The sequence below is a fragment of the Denticeps clupeoides genome, chromosome 1, assembly GCF_900700375.1.
Source record: "Denticeps clupeoides chromosome 1, fDenClu1.1, whole genome shotgun sequence".
NCBI lineage: Eukaryota > Metazoa > Chordata > Actinopteri > Clupeiformes > Denticipitidae > Denticeps > Denticeps clupeoides.
Window position 1 is genome coordinate 2,044,951 of NC_041707.1, and position 22,694 is coordinate 2,067,644.

A 22,694-nucleotide genomic window follows, 5' to 3' on the forward strand; every position below is an offset into this window, starting at 1 on the left:
TCCCAGGCGCAAAATGCTCTATGCAGGGTTTAATAAGGATATAAACATTTTCACATGAAATAAATAAAAATGCTAGAATCTCTCTGCATGCGGAATGACGTTTCTAACTTGCCTACAAAAATAAAATACAAAATAAGTTCGAACAGAAACCATAAAGAAAAAAAGAATAGAAATAATAATAATAATAATAATAATAATAAAACACTGTACAGGGTATTGATATGGTACAAATGAGAAGAAAAAAATACCTTAAATAATTACAGTTATATACATTTTTCCATCTGCGTCATGTCATCACAGGGACTGTGGAACGGGTTATTAACAGAAGATCTGGGGAAAAGACCCCAAGAAACATTCGTTTCAAACACACACACAGAGACAGAGAGTTGGGTTGATGCTGCGTACAGAGATTCCAGCAAACGGGACCAGTTTTATTCAGGCAGATGCAGTTCATATTTCAGCAGCTGCCCCGGGCGAGAAGATCTTATAAAGTAACATGGCATGACATTTTAAACATACTCGGCATTCATGTAACTCGTCCACGTTTCTACGAGTATTAAAAACAGATGCATTGCTACACCTCGTCGGTAAAAAAAAAAACCCAATACAGTTGACGAATAAGCGAAGTTCTGGCACGCGGCACACACTGAGAAGGTGACGCCGGAGCTGAACAGGTTCCTCCGCTGGACTGGTGCCAGTCCACACACGTCGACATGCTGCCAGGGACGCCAATCCACTCGGGACGGTGGGCCTACAGGATTCTATTCGAACTTAGAATCCAGCTTGAAAGAAAGAAATCCCCATTAAAATATGCAGAAACAGTCAAGTTTTCATTTGAGGAACGCTCAGACGGAGATATTTACAGGAGTGGCGCATGCTTAAGCTTGGTATAATACAGTATTATATACAGGCATAGAGACGGAGCGCGAATCCATAAAGAGTCAAACAAAACGAGAAAACGCCCACACTTAAAATGTGTTCTGATGAGTACACGAACAGTAAAATTAAGGCAATGCTTTGTTTTTATATGTCGCTTCCTGTCAATTCTCCCACCGACTCGCCACAGAGGCGGTGGAATTAAAAAGAGCCTCTGTCCATATCTGTATATACACCCGTCTGCCTATTACAGGAACTCTCAACTGGTCCAGGGTCAGCATGTAATAATTCTGAATTTTAAAAATGAGCCCAAGATTCCACATTCCCACATCCACGCTTCAGGCACCGTTAGAAATGTAAACAGCTCGTATGATTGTTTAAGCTCCTCGTTTCTTTACTGAGGGCCAAGATAATGCACTTCCCATCTGTCCCCGCATTTAGGGTCAATTTATCATGTTGCGTCTTACCTCCTCAACCCGTACCCTGGCTACCAGTTCATATTCATGCGCCGAGCCAGGACCTCTGCGGTCCACCAGTGATATAAGTACGGCTATACACAGAAATAAATATTGTTCGTTAAAAAATGGGGGCGAATTCTAACTATGGCCATTACGGACATTTAATAAAAGAAATTTCATCATCTATATATTTTTTTTTTCTTAGAAGAGTAATGCAGATCGACACAGACGTCACTGCTGTTGTCCCACAATTTATCAAAGTCCACATTTCAATGGACATTCCTACCAGTCAGACGTGGTTTCTGCTCCTCACCCTAAAGGGACCCAGAACAGTTTCCGGCAGCTAACGCAAAACCAAACAGGTCATCTTGATTTAACCTGATCGGGGCAGAACAGCGCTCTGGTCCAAAAACGGGGGCGGCCAGGTTGTCTTTGGCAAGAGAGATAATTACGACGTGGATAACGAACCCGAAATGGCGGACAGAATTCTTGATCGAGCACGGCCCACCTGTAGCCCATGGAGGGCGGAGCAGGGAAATTCCCTTATTCATGACAGGAGCGCACAGCGAGGGAACTAATCACAGTCAAAAGCCAACACATTACTCATCAGTACCACTACTCTACTTCCAATAATCGCAATAACCATATTAATACCGATAATACTGTCAGTATGTAACATCATGCTCTCTGTAAATTACACACCCTAAAACTCTTTTTAAGACTGTCAATAAGAAGTCCATGTTCTTTGGTTCCTGAGTTCCTTTCACCAGATGGGAATGGGGAATGTTAGATGCAAATGATATGCAAAGAAATGGCAAGAACATCAATTGCACTTCATGACAGGATGGCCTGAGACACGCCTGTCCCGGCGCCGGTCTCTGTTGTGATGCAGAAGCGTGAAACGTTCCACCCGTTCTTCGTGAATAACGAGGGTCTAGGGGTGATGGCGAAGGCTTGACTCAGCGGCCTGATTGATTGGCCACTTTTCCTTCATGTCCGCCGAGTCATTTGGGACCAGGGGTTGGATGTTCTAGACAGGGGCTGAGATGCCACTATCTGTTCAGCTTGCCGGAGCATTTCACTTCCCGGACACTGCCACACCCGGCCTTTGCCCGTGGCGAGTGGAGGTGGTGGTGGGGGCCGGTGGTCCGGGCCTGGCGACCGCAGCAGGCGTCCTGCACCCGTGGCCGGCGTGGCCCAGGGGCCGGGGGAGAGGCGGAGCCAGAGAAACTGGGTGGCGAGTGGCTGCGTCCGGGCCGCGAAGGGGAGGAGGAGCCGGAGCGGTGGAGAGAGGAGCTGCTGCGGGGCGAAGCACTGGAGCTCCGTGGGTGGTACTGATGGGTGCAGGTCACGGTCACCAGACGAGGGCTCCCATGCTGGGGGGTGGAGTAATGACCCAGCTGAGGAGAGGAGGAGCGCAAGGACCCACCCACTCCACCAGCCCCCTGCATCAGCTGGGCCAGACAGCTCAGCAGGTCTGAGTCGCTGGTGCTGGCTGCTCTGATGCGGAGAGGGCGGAGTCTACAGGAAACAGAGAGAGGAGAAAACAATCCATACAAGGAGAGCAGAACATTTAAATTGCATTAAATCACATAAACAACGGAAGTATAATTACCTTCTGTCTACCATGGGCCGGCTTGGTTTGCCAGGTGGTGGCCGGGGTATGAACTGGGCGGCGAGAGTCTCAGTAGAACTGAAAGTGGGCGTGGTCTGGATGACAGGCCGTGGAATTTTGCTCTTACGAGACAGGGGGCCAGACGAGGAGGACAGGGAAGGAGCATCGTCGCCTTGACGGTCTCCATGTAATGATTCATCATCCTGGTCAGATGGTGTGGTGGATGATGGCTGCTCATGGGGAAGGGCGGGGCCAGAGACGGGACCACGTCTGTCTGAAGAGTGGGAGGGCGATGCAGAGGGAGAGGGGGGTAGAGCCCCCTGGTGGTACGCTTTCTTCTGCAGCAGCTTCTCCTTGGCTGAGCCGGGGGTGAGGTGCTCAGACGAAAGCAGACTAGAAGGTTCCAGAACAGGAATGCGGCTGATTCGTCGGGTGGGATCTTTGGAGCGGGGCGTCGGCTCATTCTGGGCGGCGGTCTGCCTGATGGTCTCCAGCAGGCTGCCACTCGCTTGGTCCTGCTTGAGATCAGTCGACCTGTTCAATTCAGACTCTTCCGGTTCTTCAGTGATGCCGTTACCATGGAGATGAGATCCACTGAGCAGGACGGGGCTCTCAGGCGAGCGAGGGGAGGACTGTGCCGAAGGTCTGCTTGGAATGGAGACTTTGGAATGGCTACTGTCCCCATTCACTTGAGGACAGCATATGGGCATTGCCGGGATCGGGGCAGGAACGCCGTCCCGTGGGGACTGGAGGTCGGTGGACAGGTCCTCGCGTTGCTCCAGCGGGAGGCACTGTAGCGTCCGATCAGACACTGACTGAGGGGACAAGACTGAGGGACGCTGGGCAGTCAGCTGCAGAGAGAAGGACAGAGGGATTACCAAAGACTGGCAGTGTCTTCTCGTCCGGACACTGGCATTCATGTACTTTCATGAACCACAGGGGTGTGTGAAATCTAAAAATTCAGGTATGATGATGATGACGACGAAGATGCAGGTTGTCATGAATGGAGCGGATGAAGATGTCAGCATGCGGGTGTGCTAGGCGGGTAGGAGGGGGCGTCACCTGCTGTAGCTGGGCGCGCGTAATGCGTATGACCGCGGGAAACTTGGTGTTCGCGGCGCCCGGCGGGATGGCAGGCAGCTTCCTGTGGCCGGGCGAGCGGGCGCGAGCCGCGGCCAGCGAAGACGACAAGGACGAGGACGGGTGGAGGTGGTAGTGGGGGTCTACGGAGCGGCTCCGGCATATTCCGGGGGGGGCGCGCTGGTGGAGGGGGTCTGACAGGGTGCTGAGGACTGCGTGGGGGCTGGGGGAGCGCAGCTGCAGCTGGGGGCTGCACGTCCGAACCAGCACCTCCTCCAGCAGCGAGGGCGGAGACATAGGGAGCTACGGGGGGGAGGGGTCAAAATTCAGATCATTAGGACAGTTCAGGACAGAAAGAGACTGCGATTGAGGCAGACAGAACACTAAACAGGAGTACAGAGGAGAGACGTGATTCAACAAAAATGAGGAAGAAGAAGAAAAATGAAGAGAATTTCAGTTAAATGAATAAGAAGGGATGGTGGGAGGGGGGAAAAAAAGGAGGAGGGCAAGAAAGGCAAGCAAGAGAGGCACACGTGCATTGTGGGATATATAGCACATTTAGCTGCTTTCACAGTGATCATCTACCAGAGACACGTGGTCGGTAGGAGAGGGTCGGGTAACCAGAGCTGCAAACTGAAACCTGAGGTCAGACCGCCAGGTCACCGTCCTACCAAGATCACGTCATACAAATCAAACAAAGAGCCCTAGAGGGTTCACCGCTGGAAAAAATGCACCAGCTTTTTAAAACTGGGTTAAATGCCTGGGATTATTGTGTATATTTTTGTATTTTCCCTTTACATCAAACCACTTGTCATCTGTTATGTAATAAAGAGGCTTCGCACGGCAACAGCGGTGGTTCCTCAGTAAACAGCTTTTTTTTAACCCACCTGGGTGATGATCCCTTCAGCCAGAGCATCGGCTGGGCTGGTCGGAGTTACGGGCGGCAGAGCGCCAGCTGGTCCGACGCTCGGCTCCAACCTGTCTGTCCCGGGTGCCGGTGCACGCTCCCCCCGGGGCTCTTCCTCCTCCTTCTCTTCTTCTACGTTCTCCGAGGGGCTGCTGCTCGTTTTGGCGGCAGCACTGCCAGACCTTTCCTTCAGGTCCAGGAGGTCAGGGGGTCGCTGCACCACTACCCACTCCGGAGATTCCGTTTCAGCCTTGGCCGAGCCCTGCTCGGGTGAGGCTGGTGACCCCGGCTTAGAAGAGCCGACCTCCTCGTCGCAGTGCCAGACTCGCCCTCCACTGCTGGGTACAGGCATGCTGGGAGAAACCCCTCTTTGAGCTTCTTTCTCCTCCAATGAAGGCTGCCTTCCTGAGCTGGGAAGAACATTTCCACGTGTTTCAACGAGCTTGTCCTTGTCGTTTTATAATCTAAAAAAACAGGATATGCTGATCATCAAACAGAATAAAAATGAAGAAACCCCTCACAAGGCCTCGAGGAAGCGTTCAGCGCTGGGCTTGGGCTCCAGCGTCAGGCGCTTCTCCAGCTCAAAGCTGTGGATGCTGCGTAGCTTCCTGAGCAGAGGGGCGTCCCGCTCTGACTGAACCGCCTCCGACCGAACCCGCACCGGGGAGCCCAGGCTGGGTCCTGCATGCGGACTCCGGTTCCCCTCTTTCTGGCTGTGGTCCTCCTCTGTGGCAGCCTGAAATGTTGAGATGTTTTTTTGTTTGTAAGACACATAAAGAGCCAGGATTTCGACATTTTATACATGTATAGTTCTCCTGAAAGAACCTTCCACGGCGCAGCCCGGATGTGGTTGCGGTTGCGGTCCAGCTCCTCCCAGACGTCGGCCTCCTGAATGCGCAGGGGCAGCATGGGAGATCCGGGCGTCCGGTCAGCCAGGGGAGGAGGGTTGTTCTCCCCATCACTCAGCTGCTCGTCCTGAAGAACCTCCTCTGTGTTCTCCTTCAGCAGGTCCCCTGGCACTAGTGAGGCATTTGCCATCCTTGAACATAAGAAGCAGAGGAAGGTGAATAATGACACCTTACATTGGGACCTTTATCAGGGTTTCTCCAGGTTTAAGGAAGCCAAATTCAAGACTTTTAAAGACTTTTTTCGGCCACTTTCATGAAATGTAAGACCTGTATCGTGGTTGTCAACTACGTTTGTCCAAGTGCCAGAGTTTTTCTCACCGAACACTTTGAGTGACTGACAGATGCTCTTCTAAAATACAATATTCCAAATTTCTGTAATTTTTTTGCCTCTACTGCTGCATGCCACCAGGGGGCGCCTGTGATATTTTCTACTATTTGAGAGTCCAGTGGAGTTTTGGGCAACATTGTACTTTTTTCCGTTTTTTCCCGTGCCTGCTCCTTGCCACAAAGTGAGGAGAGGGGGCAGTGCACAGGACACCAAACAGGCTAGGAACACGGATTTGGTAGAATCTGTTGAAACGCACTCTGGATATTCCACGTACCCCATGTGTGCTGGCGTCAGCCGGGTATGATTCTGCGGTGTTGCGGCCGCCGCTGTGATGCTCAGGCTGCCATCCGAGCCAGTTCTCTCCCAGTCATACTGGTCGTTCTCCATGACGTTATACGTCCTCATGCTGCTCTCAAACACGGACATCAGCAGCTGCAACAACACACCAGTGTTGAGAACAAGCGTGTCGGTGCAGACGGACCCCCGGAGGCCTTCACCGGATGCCCGGCTCCTTTATCACCTGATAGTCCGGCTTGGTGAAGTAGTCCAGGTTGCTGATATGGTCCAGGAACAGGGCGAATTCCGTAGGAAGGTGTTTCAGCATGAGCCGGTGATCATAGCTCTCTTTCAGTTTCCCTACTTGCTCCTAAATCAGACACCAAAGCCACAAACCATCTTCATCCATTAAGACATTCATGTTCATTCATAGTAACAAATCACAGCCAGACGAACTGCTGATCTTAAAAGCTGCAGGACAGATTTAATTCTTCCAAACCAATTATGTTTTTTAACTTTATTAATCCCAAAGGAAATTGCTTCTCTGCTTTTAACCATCGCCCTTGGTGAGCAGCGTGTGGGGACGGTGCTTTGCTCAGTGGCACCTTGGTGGATCGGGATTCCAACCAGCAACGTTTCCTTAACCGCTAGGCCACCACTGCCCCAGAATTCAGAATCTGCCTGGATTTAGAAGAAAAAAAAATTATTTACTTTGTCTTTGATTTTTCTCCAAGGCAGCTGACCAACCAAGAACTCCACCAACATGTAGAACAGGGACCACAGGTCGTCATGCCGACCCATCTCCTGATGGAGGAAAATAAGATTTACGATTTGAGAATATTAAAACACACATAAAAGTCATAGTAACCTAAAACATATTCCATGTAGTGATTATAAATTGGCATAGGAACATAATAAACTGAGGAAAATAAATCAAGTTCCCTATGAAGGTCTCTATGGGAAATGCATGATGGGGCGCGCTTACTCTGTTTTTGTGGGCGTTGATGGAGGCGTAGCGTACCGTCCCACGGAAGCCTGCGATTGGCCGTGGCTACACAGCAGAGAGATTATGGTAATTTAATTGATATCAAAAATTCTAGAAATTTCTGACTGTGCCTGTAATTCAGGAACTAACCGGTCGGACCTCCTGGCATGAGGAGGTGAACTGACGCGCCAGACCGAAGTCCAGCATGTAGCAGGTCCGACACGTACTGGGGAACCGACCCATGGCAAAATTGGACTGAAGAACAAAAAGAAATGATTATATAGAAAACAGACATTATGTCCATTGTTATGTGCATTTATTAAAAAACTGAATTAAGTGTGGAATGTGGTGGAATGTTCTTACTGGCTTAATGTCACGGTGCAGGAAGCCGACCGAGTGGATGCTCTCGATGGCCTCCAGGATCTGATGGCCGAGCCTCAGGGTGGTGCTGACGGTAAAAGTGCCGCGGTTCATACTCCGCCGCAGGTCTGCAAGGTTCCTTCCCTGACCAGACGGACGCATAACAGTAGCCCCGTTCATTTCAATTCATGGAACATTCATATAACCAGAGCAATGGAGACTTTCTTCCCCTCACCTGAAGTTCCATCACAACGTAGTTGAAGCGATCGTTGCGACCACACCCCACAAACCGGCACACATGGTCTTTACCTGCCCATTTCAAAAGGGTAAAAACGCATTAAAACTGGTCTCATGTGAAATCAAATGTGCTTGTGGTGCAAGAATATTGTTACGGCAGTAATTCCCGTTTAAGCTATTTTATAGCAAACCTGTTTAGGGTCTAGGCTTGACCTATGAATTTTGCTGCCATGTTGCTATCTGTACAAGACAATGTCTTACCTTACAACTAGCGGTGTTGAAATTAATCTCATAATCGATGCATCGTGATGTAGTGCAGAACATAATGTATTATATCATAATGACGTTGAATTGGCCCAGGCTCGGCGTTCAGACGAACGCCAGAAAAATGCCTGGTTCAGACCTTCAAACGAGGACTTAACTCTCATCTCACTGACACATTTGAAAACATAATGTAAAGTAAAGTAAAAAAAATTATGGGATGCATCGGGCTGAGTTGATAATCAAGGCATTAATAATCGTAAATTGAATCAAATCATGAGAAGGTTCGCACCTCCAATTACCATGGCATACATCTTACATAACGTTACACATGCAAACATGTCCATATTAACAGTCTGCTGTACAGATGAATTCATAAAATAATAATCAGGTTTTGTGGGGTTTCTGCACCCAAATCAGAAAAGAAAATACATTTATTTCACTTCAGTCTAGTGGTGCAACTGCCGAACCCCCAACCACCGGACTGGCCTGTCCACTCTGCCTCTGATTTATGGGGTTTAGAAAAGCAACGTTCTCACGGGACCATGCGGCAAAACACACAAATCTGTGCATGTGCGCTCTAAAACGTATCTGTAGAAGATGCCAGGTGGTTTACACAATATTAACCATTTTTATCCAGTGTTATGTAAGAAAACACCCACTATTTTCATGACTGTTTATACTGCAATATAATATTTAATGGTCATGTTGCCCCGCCCGACTCCACAACAGGATAATGGGAAGTGATACTGAGATGGAGGCTCAGCTCAAGTTGCCCATGTGTCCAACAAGAAGCAGAAGAAAGCCTCCAACACAAGAGATATAAATCCACCTGATCAGGGCGGAGCTGGGGAAAACAGAGCAGCGTAATAAAGACAAAGAAACGTCCCCCAAAGGAGCCCAGAACTGGGACAATTTTAACGGCAGCGGTGAATGGGCGTGGCTGAGGTTCACCTTGCAGCTTCTTCAGCACGGCCACTTCCATCTTCAGCACCTGTTTGGGTTGCTGGGCCGACTCCACCTTCAGCGCCACACTGCTGCGGGTCAGCAGGTCCAGCGCCTCGTAAATCTCCCCGAAACCCCCACCACCGATCTTCTTCAGCTGGAGGGCAGAGGACTCGTTTTAATTCACACCGAACAAGGAAAGATGAAGAATGACAGATAATAACAAACATAAATTGTGGACATGAATATCAAGTTTTTTGTTTTTTTTTGCCGCGTTGCTTTTTCCACTTTACTTAAAAGGTGTTACGGGGGCAGCGCTGTGCACTGCAGAAATTCAGGAAAGTGTCAGGAAAGAGTGTGAAGGGGAGGCCTGTCCAGTAACAGTAGCAGTTCCACAAATAGCTGGATGCGCTGAGAATAGCTCAGCTCAGCGCTTGGCTCGGCAAAAAAAAAAAAAAAAAAAAAAAAAGAGCCAGGAGTCTCTCTGCTGACGGACCCAGGATTGCGAACGCTGCAAACGGCTCCCACCCTGCTGGGCCGGCGGGGAGACGCTGATACACGCATCCTCCTGCAGACAGACTGAGTGTCCGGTGGCCAGTCACAAAACTAGAGAACTCCGACCCCTCCACACCAGAAGGTTTTTCTCTAAAACGGGAACATTCCCATCCAATCCGGACTTCTGTCTACGTGGAAACGCATTTCGGGGGATCCAGAAAGGCTATATTCTAAAACCGGCTCCAGAGTGAATTTCTCTGCACGTATCTGCGGACAGCAAAGTTTTTTTGTGAAAATGCTGCCACATTAGTCCAACCTCCGACCTGACCTTTGACCCTAAATGCGCCCTACAAACGACAATGGCGGATAACATGTTCAACTGGCTCCAGAGTGAATTTCCCTGTTCTACGTATCTGTGCGGATGGCAAAGCGGCATTTGTTTGTGAAAACGCTGACACATTAGTCCAACCTCCGACCTGACCTTTGACCCTAAATGCGCCCTACATACAACAATGACGGATAACATGTTTAACTAGTAGAAATCCTCTTTACAGTGCACATTATGAGGCTGGAGAACAACGTGTTTAACTCACCGCGGTGGAGAACTAGACGCCGAACAAGCGGGAAGTTACAGCGCCACCTACAGGTTAAAACAGCGTTCGGGATGTTCTCTGCGTGGACAAGAACATTTCAGATAACGCCCCTTTGTGGGCCCAGGTTTTTTAGAAACCAAAAACACGCTTTTGTGAAAAGTGTCCTTGTGTGGATGGGGCATCAGTTCAGGTGTTCTGAGTTCATGTAAAAATGTCCTCGTTTTATACCTTTTGCAGCGTTTTATTATGTTGTTTGCAATATAAACCATTCATATCAAACTATTAGCTGCTAACACACAGCATACAGAGAGAAGGATTCATCAACTCTCCACTGCAGCACTTAAACAGACAACAAATCACATCGGTGTTAAATTGTTCTCAGTAGAGGTCCCCGTATGTCCCCATCTCCCTGCCCGTGTTTTTTACAGCCGCTGGTGAAGATCGTCACTAAAACTCGTCCATCTGGCCTTCCAGAGAGCCAGAACGGAACCGGGGACTCTCATACTGACAGTCGGCAGCGCGTCAGCCACTAAGTGTGGGTTGCTCTGTTGCTACGGCAACTGCACACAGCCAAGGTCCAGCACGCGGTGCACGGTGCACTCAGGCAATTTATGACTGCTGCATTTGTAAAGAGACGAGGAGGGGGATCGTTTTAAGGACAACACTTTGAATGAAGGTCTTAAATTTAACAGCAATTTAGGAGTCCGGCATCATAAAGACCAGAGCTTAAAATCCATCTCTCACGTTGAGGGACCAGAGGCACATGGGAGGGTTTATACTTTAACGAAGGAATCTCATTTAGTAGCATAAGCCATGGAATTTTCTGTTGATTCTGCTTTTGCTGTGAAAAATACTGCTTCATTAAATAGACCTTAAATCAGACTGATGTTGCTGAACTGAGGAGCACAACTGGGGAGCACAGCTACTCCAGAGCAGGGGTAAATAAGCACTCACCACTTTCCATCGCTCCTTCACCAGTACGGCCACGGAAAGGATGTCCGTCTGCTCCTGCCCTCCGTTCATCCTGGTCCAAGAGTGTTCTACAGGTTTATACCTACGGCACTGTGCCTCCAGACAATATGGACATCAGGACATTAGCACACCTTTGGAGAGAGAGAGAACAGCAAGTAGGATCGATTACAATCAATGCAAACAGATCAGCCAGCTCCAGGTGAACAGTAAAGGCCTCGAGTCCATAACCTCATTTAAGAACACTTCTATCAAGCACTTTTTGTTGCTAGGCTACAAAAAACATCTTCCAGTTCTTCTGCATTCCTTCATTGTGAACTTGGTTCCCTTTAGAAGATGTTGCTAAAACAAGGTACTCCGGGGTGTGATCTGCACTTGTACAAAAAGACGTTTGGAGAACACAGGCCCTACAGACGTGAACGAGATGTACAACCACAAGCAGCTCCAGCTGGGACTTTGGCGGAGGAGTTTAACCATGGAGATGAAACACACAGGACAATGGGCTGCACTAACATGACACGTGTCAACGTCACATCCTCTTCTCCAGGCTACAGGACGCCATCAAGGTGCCATTCTGATTGGCCGAGAGACAGATATTCATAAACAAATATGAATATCTGTGTATGACACCGAGAAAGGACCAAAATACACAACAACGTGACATTGTCAACAAAGACCCTGAGAGACACACACAGTTCCCATTCTACTCCTACACAGTGCGGGACTTGTGTGTCTGTGAGCAGCGTAGCATCAGTCCCTCCTGACGTCACAGTCAGCATGAATCATCTCCCGCATTAGTATGCCGTCCGGCACCAGGAGATCTGTGGGCTCGCTCTGTCTGTGTGAGTGGCCTACTGAGCAACAGCGGACACCACATCGGGATCGGGGAGGACAGTCTCCTCCGGAGTCTCCCCGGATCACGGCCAAGTAACAGCGACACCACCACCACCGCCACCGTCAACCAGCAAATAGTCCGAAAAATCTCTCAATTCCTCACCAGAGCAACAGTCTCAGTAGTGACAGGGAAAGTACCGCTGGAGACACTCCAGTGTCCTGCCCGGGGACACGAGGGCAGTAAGTGGGGTCATGTTGCCCGCTAGGCTACTACCAGCCTTTAAAAAGTAACCGTGAGTTGATAAATTCTGTCTTTGGTTCATCTAACCCCTGCTGAACCCTCAGATGATGCACAACGCCATGGTTACGTAAAACCCAGCAGGTTAAGCTGGATCCTCGGGCCACCAAGATTACAGACAGCAGAGGCCACTATCACCATCTAGTAGAAACGTCCAAATTCTGATCATCTTCATCTGTGTCCTGCTCTGGAAGCCACGTCTACAACTTTACTCACTGAAAAGAACGTACGCGTCTGTGTTCATCCTAAATCGGTTCTGCCATCGGGTGAGCCGTAGGCGGCTCTCCTCGTGAACTCTCCTGCTCCATGGTAGTCTGTTCATGCTGCGAGCATCTCGCGTTATGGAGAACCGAGGGAGTCACACCGCCAGGTCACCAAACGCGTTGATTTGCTGATCCCATGGGAGCCGAGCATCGGTAATGACCTCTACAGCACCAGGTCCTACATCCTGAACAAAACCCGACCGGGGCTTCAGCAACGTCTGAGCGAGACCTTCTCCTACAGACTGATGTGGAGGAGTCCAGTTCTTCTCGTACACCTGGTGACAGGAGACACAGACCAATCAGAACTGAGCAGGAACTTGATGATGAAGAGGGATCCTGTGTCGCTCTCGCCTCCCGTCATTTCTAAACCTTCATGTTCCTTATCAGTCCAAATCTTCTCTCGACTCGGGAACAATGATGATCAGCAGCGCGCGCGTGTGTGTGTGTGTGTGTGTAAATGTCCCCGTAAAACGCAGGTCCCCCATTCCAGCCAGTAACGCGGATAGCGGGTCTGGACCGGTGTCATCTGCACACTGCAGCAGAGTCGCGACGGTCGCCGCGTCTCCTACCTCCGCTCCCGGCTGCAGCGACGGATCCGCGTATTTCCGCGCTACGGCGCCATTTCCAGGTCCGCGCCGTCCCCCGTTTCTCCCTCCGCGGCTCCGGACGCGCCCGCCTGCCTCAGCGCGCGTCCACGTCACTATCCCCCCTCGCAACAGCGCGCCTCGTGCACGCGCACTGCCATCGGCTCGCGTCCGCGTCCTCGTCGCGGGGACGCGCACCCAGGCCTCGCCTCTTTGGAACAGCGTTCTCTAGCGGTTATGCGCAGCTATTATATATAACGTAACAATGATAATGATTCTGCTTCTACTACCAATGAAACTAAATAAACAATAAAATATATTCCATTTGGTATGGGTATATATATACGTATGTATACCATATCCGCAGCTATATATAAAATAAAAAATAAAAGATATTTCGTTTAGTATGACTATATATATATACACATACACACAAGTATTAATAGTGGAGCATAATAACTAACAATAAGAATGATATATATATATATATATATATATATATATATATATATATATATATATATATGATGCATATATATTTTTATATATTTTTTGTATTTTTACATATTTTTTTGTGCGTATACCAAGTGAATTTTTTTATTTTATTTTGTGTCATTGTTAGTAGACGCAAAATCATTATTATTGTTAGTTATTATGCTTCACTATTAATACTTGTTACTATTAATACTATTAATGAAAGAAAGTCAGAATTGTCGAGTGGATAATTCCGAGAGAACTAAAAAATTAAGACATTTTATCCCATTTCAACACAAATTGATTGTGTCGACTCCCAAAAATATAACCAGAAACTAAAGCACACAACGGATAAACAGAGAGAGACTTATATAATTGTGTCACTGTCAGGCTGCGTCTGAACTGCGCGAAAATGCGTAATTCTAACGCAGTGTGATCCGTTCAGAACAGCGTCAGCGTCAGCCCGCGGAGGATTGTGGGAGAATGAGTGACGTGCTCAAATCCGACGGATCACGGTCGTTTTATCGGCTCCCGTCTTCCTCTGCGTTGCCATGTCCGCCTGTTCTCAGTAAAATGGGACTCGGCTCAGTTTGGAAACGCTAGCTACTTCTACACAAATCCTCCATAATTAACTCGTTTAATATCTTTTAATATTTCTATTTTTCTTTTCGTGGGCCGCTTTCCACCGTCCGCTGTACGTGTGGCTGATCGGCCTCTGATTTAATTTGTTTGACAGTTCGCGATCTGGCAACCCCGACGCCCTGCGTCTCCACCCCTTCGTGGAGGACGGAGCGGAACTGGGGCGGTACTGGGCCGTACCTGAGCGCCCGAATGAAGCCGACCAGACCGTAGCGGGGACGGGCCGGGTCGGAATGCGCCGCGGGTTCGTGTACGTAGCCGCGGCTGCCGGGTGTCCTGATCGCGGTACCAGATCCCGCCTCTCTCCTCTCTGTCTGTCCCAGGATGCTCAGGCTGTTTGCGGGGCTGGTTCTGCTCGGGCTGCTGCTGGCTCTGCTCACGTCCTGGGTGTTGGACCGATATGACACCGCCTGGCACCCCAAACGGAGCCTGGGGGACCCCGACAGGAGCGTCCAGCCGCCGTATCCTGGGGGAGACCTGGAGAACCTGTTCTGGTTCGTGCAGGTGAGTGTGGGTTCTGAACCATATTAATATTGAAGTTGATGTTATAATGAATGATGAGGATATGGTGGTCTAATATGACGTTTGAGGGAGTGGATGTTGGGTGAATTGTCCTCTCAGGTGTCGGACATTCACATCAGCCGCTTCCACGATCCCAAACGCATCCCAGATTTCCAGAGGTTCTGCACGCAGACCATCGAGGTGATCAAGCCGGCGCTGGTTCTGGCAACGGGTACACTATCCCTTTACAGTTCTGCCGGTTCTGTGTTCTGACTGGTCACCAGTGTTGACCTGAACTCTTGCTGTCGTTGTGTCACCAGGGGACCTAACAGATGCAAAGACGAAGAACAAAATCGGTTCTCTTCAGCACGAGGTGGAATGGCAGGCCTACCACAACGTCCTGAAGAGCTCGCGCGTCCTCGAGCGCACCAAATGGATCGACATCCGCGGGAATCATGGTGGCTGCCCCCTCTCTTTTTTCACAGCGTTCTGTCGCTGCCAGGAACTGCACTGGCCAGTCTCCGGTCTGGTGGAACCTGAACGTTCAGCTTTAAACAAAAAAAAAAAAAAAAACATCCTGGAGGCGTAGAGGAAGCCAGACTGGAGATCCCGCTCCTAGGAAGACATTCATGCGTCTCACATGCGTCTTTTAATGAAGCGTTAATAAAGCAGCTGGAAGGCTGCGGCTTTAAACCAGAGATAGCTTAATGAAAAGGCCGTGGTGGAAGCAGGAATGGGCTTCAGTGTTAGAACTCTGCCAGTTTCTCCTTTAGACGAGTGTTGCAGTACAGGAACTGTTCGTCTGCAGCAATAATTCTTCCATTTCTCTTCTCTCTCCCTCCCTCCAGACGCTTTCAACATCATATCCCTGGAAAGCGTGAACAACTATTTCAGGTGGGCTTTGTCTTCTCGTCTTGCTGCCGCCGCCCATTACAGCCTCCATTATCCGTGCTAATGAACGTGGAAGTGGGTTTGGTGGGTGGGCTGGAGGGGTTATTATATTCCCTCCCTGCCCGTCCGTCCGTCTCCCTGTTCCCATCTCGTCTGTGTAAAGCACTTCATCATGAGCGACAGAGGCCGGTGTCAGATGATGGGCCGACAACGGGCCCCATTCACTTCCACCGTGCAGAGCTGAAGGAAGATCGAATATGCCAGATCCCATAACGCAGCATTTCATTTGCTTGGCTGTACTCTCTCTGGTTGCTAAGCAACGGTTGATGTTCTCACAGGAAGTACTCGGCCACGCAGGCGGCGGGCTCCTTCCACTACGTCCACCGGACGCCGTTCGGGAACTACTCCTTCATCTGCGCCGATGCCACGCTGACCCCCGGCCCCAAGCGGCCCTACAACTTCTTCGGGATCCTGAGTCAGGTGCGGCGGGGTGGGGCGCGGCGGGGCAACTGCTGGTGTGACATCTTTTTTTTCCTGCCTGCAGAGTGAGATGAACAAGTTGGAGACGTTTCGCTCCGAGAGCCTCAGCAGCAACCAGTCGGTGTGGTTCGGACACTACACCACCTCCACCATCGTGTCCCCCTCCCCCGGCATCAGGGCCGTCATGAGGTACGGTCGTCCGAAACACGGAAAAGTCACGGAATTTGAAAAGAGAATTTTCCAGGCCTGGGATACAAAAGAAACATCTAAAGTTACACAACTAAAACGTTTAAAACTAGCCCCGGCCTATAGTCCCTGGTAGTGAACCACATCACGTTCTACTGCGTGTGTTACTTCCATATTCCAGAACTTTCTCCTTTTAACATGATTGGTCCGTTTTTGAGTAATTGAAAAGTCATGGAAATCCAGGAAGGGGAACGTCATGACCCCTGTTCCGCCCGCAGCTCGGCCGTGGCGTACCTGTGTGGCCACCTGCATACGCTGGGCGGAGCCATGCCCGTTCTGCACAGCAGGCACCCAACTGGAACCCTGGAGCTGGAGCTGGGCGACTGGATGGACAACCGCAGGTCGGTTCTTAAATATATCTGATCCATTTCACTGATCACATTTTTCTTCTCCATGGACTCCAGTCTGTGCGTTTTCGAGTCAAAGCTGATTTTCTGCACAGCACACGGTGACACAATGAAATGTGTCCTCTGCTTTTAAACCATCACCCTTAGTAAGCAGTGGGCCCGGCAGCCTTCTGATTACGGGGCCGCTTCCTTAACCGCTCGGGCCACAACTGCCCCTTCTTTCTCAGGTTCCGCGTTCTGGCCTTTGACCACGACCTGCTGAGTTTCTCCGATCTGACCTTTGATGAGTGGCCTGCGGTTCTAATCACCAACCCCAAGGAGGCGCAGTACCTGCAACCCGGAGCTGAGCCGATACGCCGCATCCGCAGATCCACACACATCAGGTGACTCCTCTTCTGTCACCTGATACACAGACAAGCACTGCAAATGGCCGGATGTTCCGTAAGGAACCATAATTGCAGACCTGAATGGGGTTCTGCAGTTGCTGTTGAACCAGAAGACCCAGGTTCAAACCCCTGAGCAAGACACTTAACCCCGAGTGTCTCCAGGGGGGACCGTCCCTGTAACTACTGAACGTAAGACGCTCTGGATAAGGGCATCTGGTAAATACCAGAAATGTAAATGTTCCGTATAAATCCGTCGTTGTCCTGTGTGAGAACCGGTTCTCCCCCCTGACATCTGCAGGATCTTGGCGTTTTCTGCCGCTCCGGTCGCCGCGGTGTACGTCAGTTTGGACGGGGTGGTCCAGGGCGAGGCTCAGGCTGCGGGCGGGCCGCTCTACGTGCTGCCCTGGGACCCGTCGCTCTACAGCAGCGGCCTGCATGTCATCAGCGTCCGAGTGGAGGTACCAGAGATGAGTGGGTTCTACAGAGTCGAAACGGGTCCAGAACTAAAGCCCAGTCTGGCCTCTGTGTGTGTTTGTCAGGACTCGGCCGGACGTTGGAAAGTGCGGGAGCAGCAGTTCACCATGGAGGAAGAACTGACTCCCAGCTTTGGCCTCGCCCAGTCCTTCATCCTCCTCACTGACCACTACGTGCTGGTACGACAGAATCCTGGACAGGCACGATGAGAAGGAGAATTGAAATGTTCTGCTAGGGTTTCACAGAAGTCATGAGTTCTTGCCTCTCTCTGTGGGTTTTTGTATTTAGGCCCGTATTGGATTCCTGGTTCTGGTGCTGTTGAACGTTGGGGTTCTTGTGGTGTTCCGCTTCATGCCTGTGGCCTCTGGCAGACGTGAGTAATCTCAACGGAACACACAACGAACTCTGACCTGGTCAGGTCAGTAGAACAGTTGAGTGCAGTAAAGGTCCCCTATCATGAAAATGTGACTTTGTGAGATGATTGAACATTAATACGAGTTCCCCGAGCCTGTCTATGGTCCTGAAGTGGCTAGAAATGGCGGTCGGTGTAAAGAGTGCTTTGAACATTCTGCTTCACCGTTCAGAGAGCAGCTCAGACAGTCGGATCTGGAATTTGTCCCCTTATGACGTCATAAGGGGAAAGGTTACCTCCCGTTTCTCACGTTTTCACTTCTATAGGTCGCATCTCCTGTACACCAGAACGGCGCGTTCTGGGGAAATTTCATTGTGGGACTGGATCAAATGGACTGTAATTATCACCAAGGCTGAATTTTGGAAAGAGACTTCAGATACAGTATTAGGGGACACTAAGACCGATATAAAAGCAAAAAGTAAATATTTTCATAATAGGGGACCTTTAAAGCAACATGAAGAACAAGAGGAGAACAAAATAATCAAATGGACATAACACCTCGTACCGAGCGAACTCCAGTGAGAGGCAAACGTTACACAAAGTTATACAGGTGAACATGTGACCTTTATGTTCTCCACGTGTGGCAGGGCTGGTCTCTCAGGCCTGTGTGTCCCTGCAGCTGGTCAGCAGAAGCGACTCCTTCTTCTACTCCCTGCTGATGTTCAACCTCTTCACTGCTCTGGGTGAGGGTCTCTTGTAGATTAAAAACCAGAAGAAAAACCACATGGATATGGTGAAATCTGTATGATCCTGTTTAACGCCATGCCATCTCCTCCCTTTAGGGCCCTGGTTTGTTGGTGAGGTGGTTGATGGTCACAGTGGGGTCTGCTTCGCGTTTGGGGTGTTTGTTGATGGCCACTTCCTCGAGGGCAGCCTCACCTACATTGTGGGATCTTTGCAGGTTAGATGAACCTACATCTGCAGAGTCAGATGGCAACCTGCTGGCGCTTCGCTGGATTAAGGTCTGCTTAATCTTCTCCCATCGCAGCTCGTCTTCTTCAACATCCCTCTCACCTGCTACCTGTGCTGGAGTCTCCACCTGCGTTGCCGTGGCAACTCCTTCCGCGCCCACTTCCACTGGCGGACGGCGTGGGTGCACGTGGCCATGCTGGCACTGCTGCTGTGGCAGGGCTACTCCTGCTACGTCCTGCTGGAGACGTACGGCCGCCTGGCCTTCCTCCTGTCCCCGGTGCGCACCTGGGCGCTGCTGCTGGGCCTGCTGCTGGCGTACCGCGCCTGGAAGGGCCCCGCCCCACGGCTCCAGACGGCGTCGTCATGACAACGGTGAAGCCAGGAGTGTGTTTTTTTGCCCTGTGGTGCCAACGTCCATTCCGCTAGCAGTTCCTCATAAATACGACTGGCAGCATAGAAGGTGACCAAACTACGGTGACCTGACAATCATCTCCGGGCGTAAAACCTGCCAAAAAAAGTCTTTATTGTATTTTTAACCCACCCTTGGTAGAATTTAAAGTTTCTGAACCCCCCAAGAGTTTTGGCAATTAAACAATTAGCACACTAGTCCAGACCAAGAACTTCTGCTCGTTTCTCCTGAGGTTTACAGTGAAGCACGTTGGTCCTCCTCAACGCCTCTAGATCTTCTAAACGAGAAACGGTGCTGCCTTTTAATCAAACACCAGGACACCAACGTGCCAAACGCGGCGGCTGCTGCTACTTCGGTAAAGACCTGATGGCGGAGGCGGGACCGCCTCTCCAGAAATGCTGCCCCGCCCGCCGCATCGATCGGCCTGCCTCTGATCGATGTGAATATTAAAACCACTGGCGTCAGTCTTCTCCTGTCTTTTACATGCTGTAGGGAAATGACCACTCTTGACCACCGCGACCTTCGAACCTCATGAGCCACGCCTCCAGCCACTAACTGCTGTTGTGTTGTATGTTGTTCCGGTTCTAGGAAACGTTTTGGTGCCGCGCTGTTGCCGTCGTGTCTCAGGAATATGAAAAGTGACGCAGGTCGCGCTGAATGTGGCGATTTTGGTCCACGCCCGTGTTGTTGGACGGCGTCTCCGTGCGAGTCAGCTGTGCTGGGGTTAAAGGTCACTTTTTCCGTCACGTCAGCGCGCCGTCCTGGCCTGACGCTGCAGCCCCTGCTGCTTTAACAGCACTTTGGCTCGTCACACGGACATTTTGTCCTCCTCTCCAACACCCCACACACACACACACACACACACACACACACACACACACACACCTGGAACGAATCCACTGTACTGTAGCGAGGATGGAGACTCGTCACACTCATTACTGTTGCTGTAGGAAAATAAAGGGTGATTTTGGACCACTGACTCGCTGTATTTATTCCCACCCAGGTGGGGTAGAACATGTTAATAACGTGCTTCTGGATTGGACGACGAAGGCCTCGGTGTGGCAACAGCCCCCCCTGCTGGACATTTCAGCCGGATATCTTCACGACCTGCTTCCCGACGTTCCCTCCGGCCATCATGGAGCAGAACGCAGCTGCGAGTCGAAATGGAAACCAAACATGAAGAAAAAAACAAAACGCAGCCATTTCATTGCGGGTTTGGAGAACCTCACCTCCCATGTTCTCGATGCCATTTACCACAGTCTCCAACACCTGTGGAACAAGAACAAACGTTAACTTCCGCAGGACTTTTTACCACGTCAGATGCATCTGATATGTTCACCTTGATATCTCCTCTTCTCACCCACTGGCTGAGCTGGAGAAGAGCAGCTGGCTGCTTCTCCATGTAGTTCAGCACCATAAAACGCTCCCTGCTCATTAGGAAAAAATTCAGAATTATCACTTTGAATGGCACTCCAGTCCGACCTTCATGAGCCTCAGATGCAGCGGGTTTGAATGAGAACATTCTAGATGGTCAGAACGTTTTCACTCCAGCCCGACCTTCCTGAGCCTCAGTCAGAGGTGGTCGGAATGAGAACCTTCTAGATGTTCAGAACGTTTTCACTCCATCCCGACCTTCCTGAGCCTCAGTCAGAGGTGGTTGGAATGAGAACATTCTAGATGTTCAGAATGTTATCATTCCAATGCAAACCTTCATGAGCCTCAGATGCAACAGGTTGGAATGAGAACATTCTAGATGTTCAGAACGTCTTCACTCCAGCCCAATCTTCATCAGCCTCAGATGCAGCAGGTTGGAATGAGAACCTTCTAGATGTTCAGAACGTTTTCACTCCATCCCAACCTTCGTGAGCCCCAGTCAGAGGTGGTTGGAATGAGAACATTCTAGATGTTTAGAACGTTGTCATTCCAATGCAAACCTTCATGAGCATCAGATGCAACAGGTTGGAATGAGAACATTCTAGATGTTCAGAACATCTTCACTCCAGCCCGACCTTCATGAGCCTCAGCAGGTTGGAATGAGAAAAGTTCAGAACGTAGCCTTTTCTATGTTGCTGGGCAACCAAACCTCAGTAATGTCAATTTAGATAAACCTGATTGATTTCCACAAAGGAAATTCGCTTGTTAAACAGAGTCAACAGATTCTTTAAAATCCTAATTTAAATGTTACTACGTAGCTGAAACGACATCGACGAGTTCCAGCAACAGAACTCTGGAATTAAATTGCTGATAACCTGCATGTTGGTGTTACATCTACAGCATTTACCAGATGTCCTTATGCTCAGGGACATGATGGTAGCAAGTGGGATTTGAACCCGGGTCTTCTGGTTCACAGGCGAGTGTGTTACCCGCTAGGCTACTACCACCCCAGTGGCAGTGGGCGTGGCCCCACGTTTGTGGAGTGTAGAGAACGGAGGGAAACAGAGGTGATGAACGCCTGGGCGTGTCACCTATTGGCATTGGGTTTAAATTGCCCAGAATGAGGAATTAGGGGGTGTGAGAGCTGTCAATCATGCCTACAAGCTCCACCCCCTTTATAAACTTTCATCACAAAAACATCCTTAAAGTTCATCCTCTAGGTATCAGAAATAATTATGGGCCAGCAATCAGGGCTAAAATGGAATATTGGTCGTTGTGAAATGACACAGCACACCCTGGGGCAGCGGTGGCCTAGCGGTTAAGGAAGCGCCGATCCGCCAAGCTGCCACTGAGCAAAACTCCGTCCCCACACACTGCTCCCCGGGCGCCTGTCATGTTGCCCACTGCTCACCAAGGGTGATGGTTAAATACAGAGGACACATTTCACTGTGTGCACCATGTGCTGTGCTGCTGTGTAGGACACATTTCACTGTGTGCACCATGTGCTGTGCTGCTGTGTATCACAAGTGACAATCACTTCACAGAACCTGCCAGTGTAGATAAGATTTCTTCATGGATTTAGCAGCCACACCTGAAGGTACATCAGCTGATGAATGGATGGAAAGATGGCCGCCTACCTGGTGATGTTCTTGCTCCTCAGGGCCTCCTGCGTCTCCTCGCCGAGGGGGGGTGGGTACGGAACGTCCTTATTATACTGTGATATCTGACCGCAGAGGATCACATGACCGCCCACGTTCATCTGTAAACGTGAACGCCTCATTACAGCAGAGGTCATGGGAGGGAGATCTCAGATGCTGCTGCTGTCCTCACAGTGGGACTGCCTGACAGTTTTCAGCCTTGTGTTGAGAGAAGAGCAT

General features: G+C 50.0%; 3 protein-coding genes across 9 annotated transcripts in view; 1 reads left to right on the forward strand and 2 right to left on the reverse strand.

Annotated features, from left to right (window-relative positions):
- Window positions 1-20,410, reverse strand: ttbk2a (tau tubulin kinase 2a). 5 transcript variants are annotated; one of them, XM_028972339.1, is made up of 16 exons: window positions 20,329-20,410; window positions 11,279-11,427; window positions 9,246-9,393; window positions 8,029-8,102; window positions 7,797-7,937; window positions 7,584-7,688; window positions 7,434-7,499; window positions 7,160-7,252; window positions 6,693-6,818; window positions 6,447-6,604; window positions 5,762-5,975; window positions 5,458-5,672; window positions 4,917-5,346; window positions 4,012-4,332; window positions 2,950-3,800; window positions 1-2,855 (listed from the first exon to the last, which is right to left on the reverse strand). In XM_028972339.1, the coding sequence occupies exons 2-16, from the start codon at window positions 11,345-11,347 to the stop codon at window positions 2,387-2,389; spliced, it is 3,480 nt and encodes a 1,159-aa protein (XP_028828172.1). In that variant the 5' UTR covers window positions 11,348-11,427; window positions 20,329-20,410; the 3' UTR covers window positions 1-2,386. The 5 variants fall into 5 exon arrangements, with proteins under 5 accessions (XP_028828172.1, XP_028828147.1, XP_028828163.1 ...); XM_028972314.1 differs by lacking the exon at window positions 20,329-20,410 and adding an exon at window positions 13,258-13,589; XM_028972330.1 differs by lacking the exon at window positions 20,329-20,410 and adding an exon at window positions 12,656-13,207.
- Window positions 14,261-20,415, forward strand: tmem62 (transmembrane protein 62). Of its 3 annotated transcripts, XM_028972442.1 has the most exons (15): window positions 14,261-14,635; window positions 14,709-14,889; window positions 15,007-15,118; window positions 15,207-15,344; window positions 15,735-15,780; window positions 16,116-16,257; window positions 16,322-16,446; window positions 16,722-16,844; window positions 17,078-17,233; window positions 17,535-17,694; window positions 17,776-17,889; window positions 17,999-18,083; window positions 18,710-18,805; window positions 18,905-19,023; window positions 19,111-20,415. In XM_028972442.1, exons 1-15 carry the CDS (start codon window positions 14,619-14,621, stop codon window positions 19,399-19,401), a joined length of 1,905 nt encoding a protein of 634 aa, XP_028828275.1. In that variant the 5' UTR covers window positions 14,261-14,618; the 3' UTR covers window positions 19,402-20,415. The 3 variants fall into 3 exon arrangements, with proteins under 3 accessions (XP_028828275.1, XP_028828258.1, XP_028828267.1); XM_028972425.1 differs by having other exon boundaries at window positions 17,535-17,889; XM_028972434.1 differs by having other exon boundaries at window positions 14,261-14,629; window positions 17,535-17,889.
- The window catches only part of ptgr2 (prostaglandin reductase 2), a 4,144-nt gene continuing 1,858 nt past the window's right edge, over window positions 20,409-22,694 (reverse strand). Inside the window, exons 6-9 of the mRNA XM_028972454.1 lie at window positions 22,455-22,576; window positions 20,783-20,870; window positions 20,673-20,712; window positions 20,409-20,594 (exon numbers count right to left, since the gene is read on the reverse strand). Of these exons, the coding sequence (XP_028828287.1) occupies window positions 20,530-20,594; window positions 20,673-20,712; window positions 20,783-20,870; window positions 22,455-22,576 (315 nt within the window). The 3' untranslated portion in view covers window positions 20,409-20,529. The remainder of the gene's footprint in view (window positions 20,595-20,672; window positions 20,713-20,782; window positions 20,871-22,454; window positions 22,577-22,694) is intronic.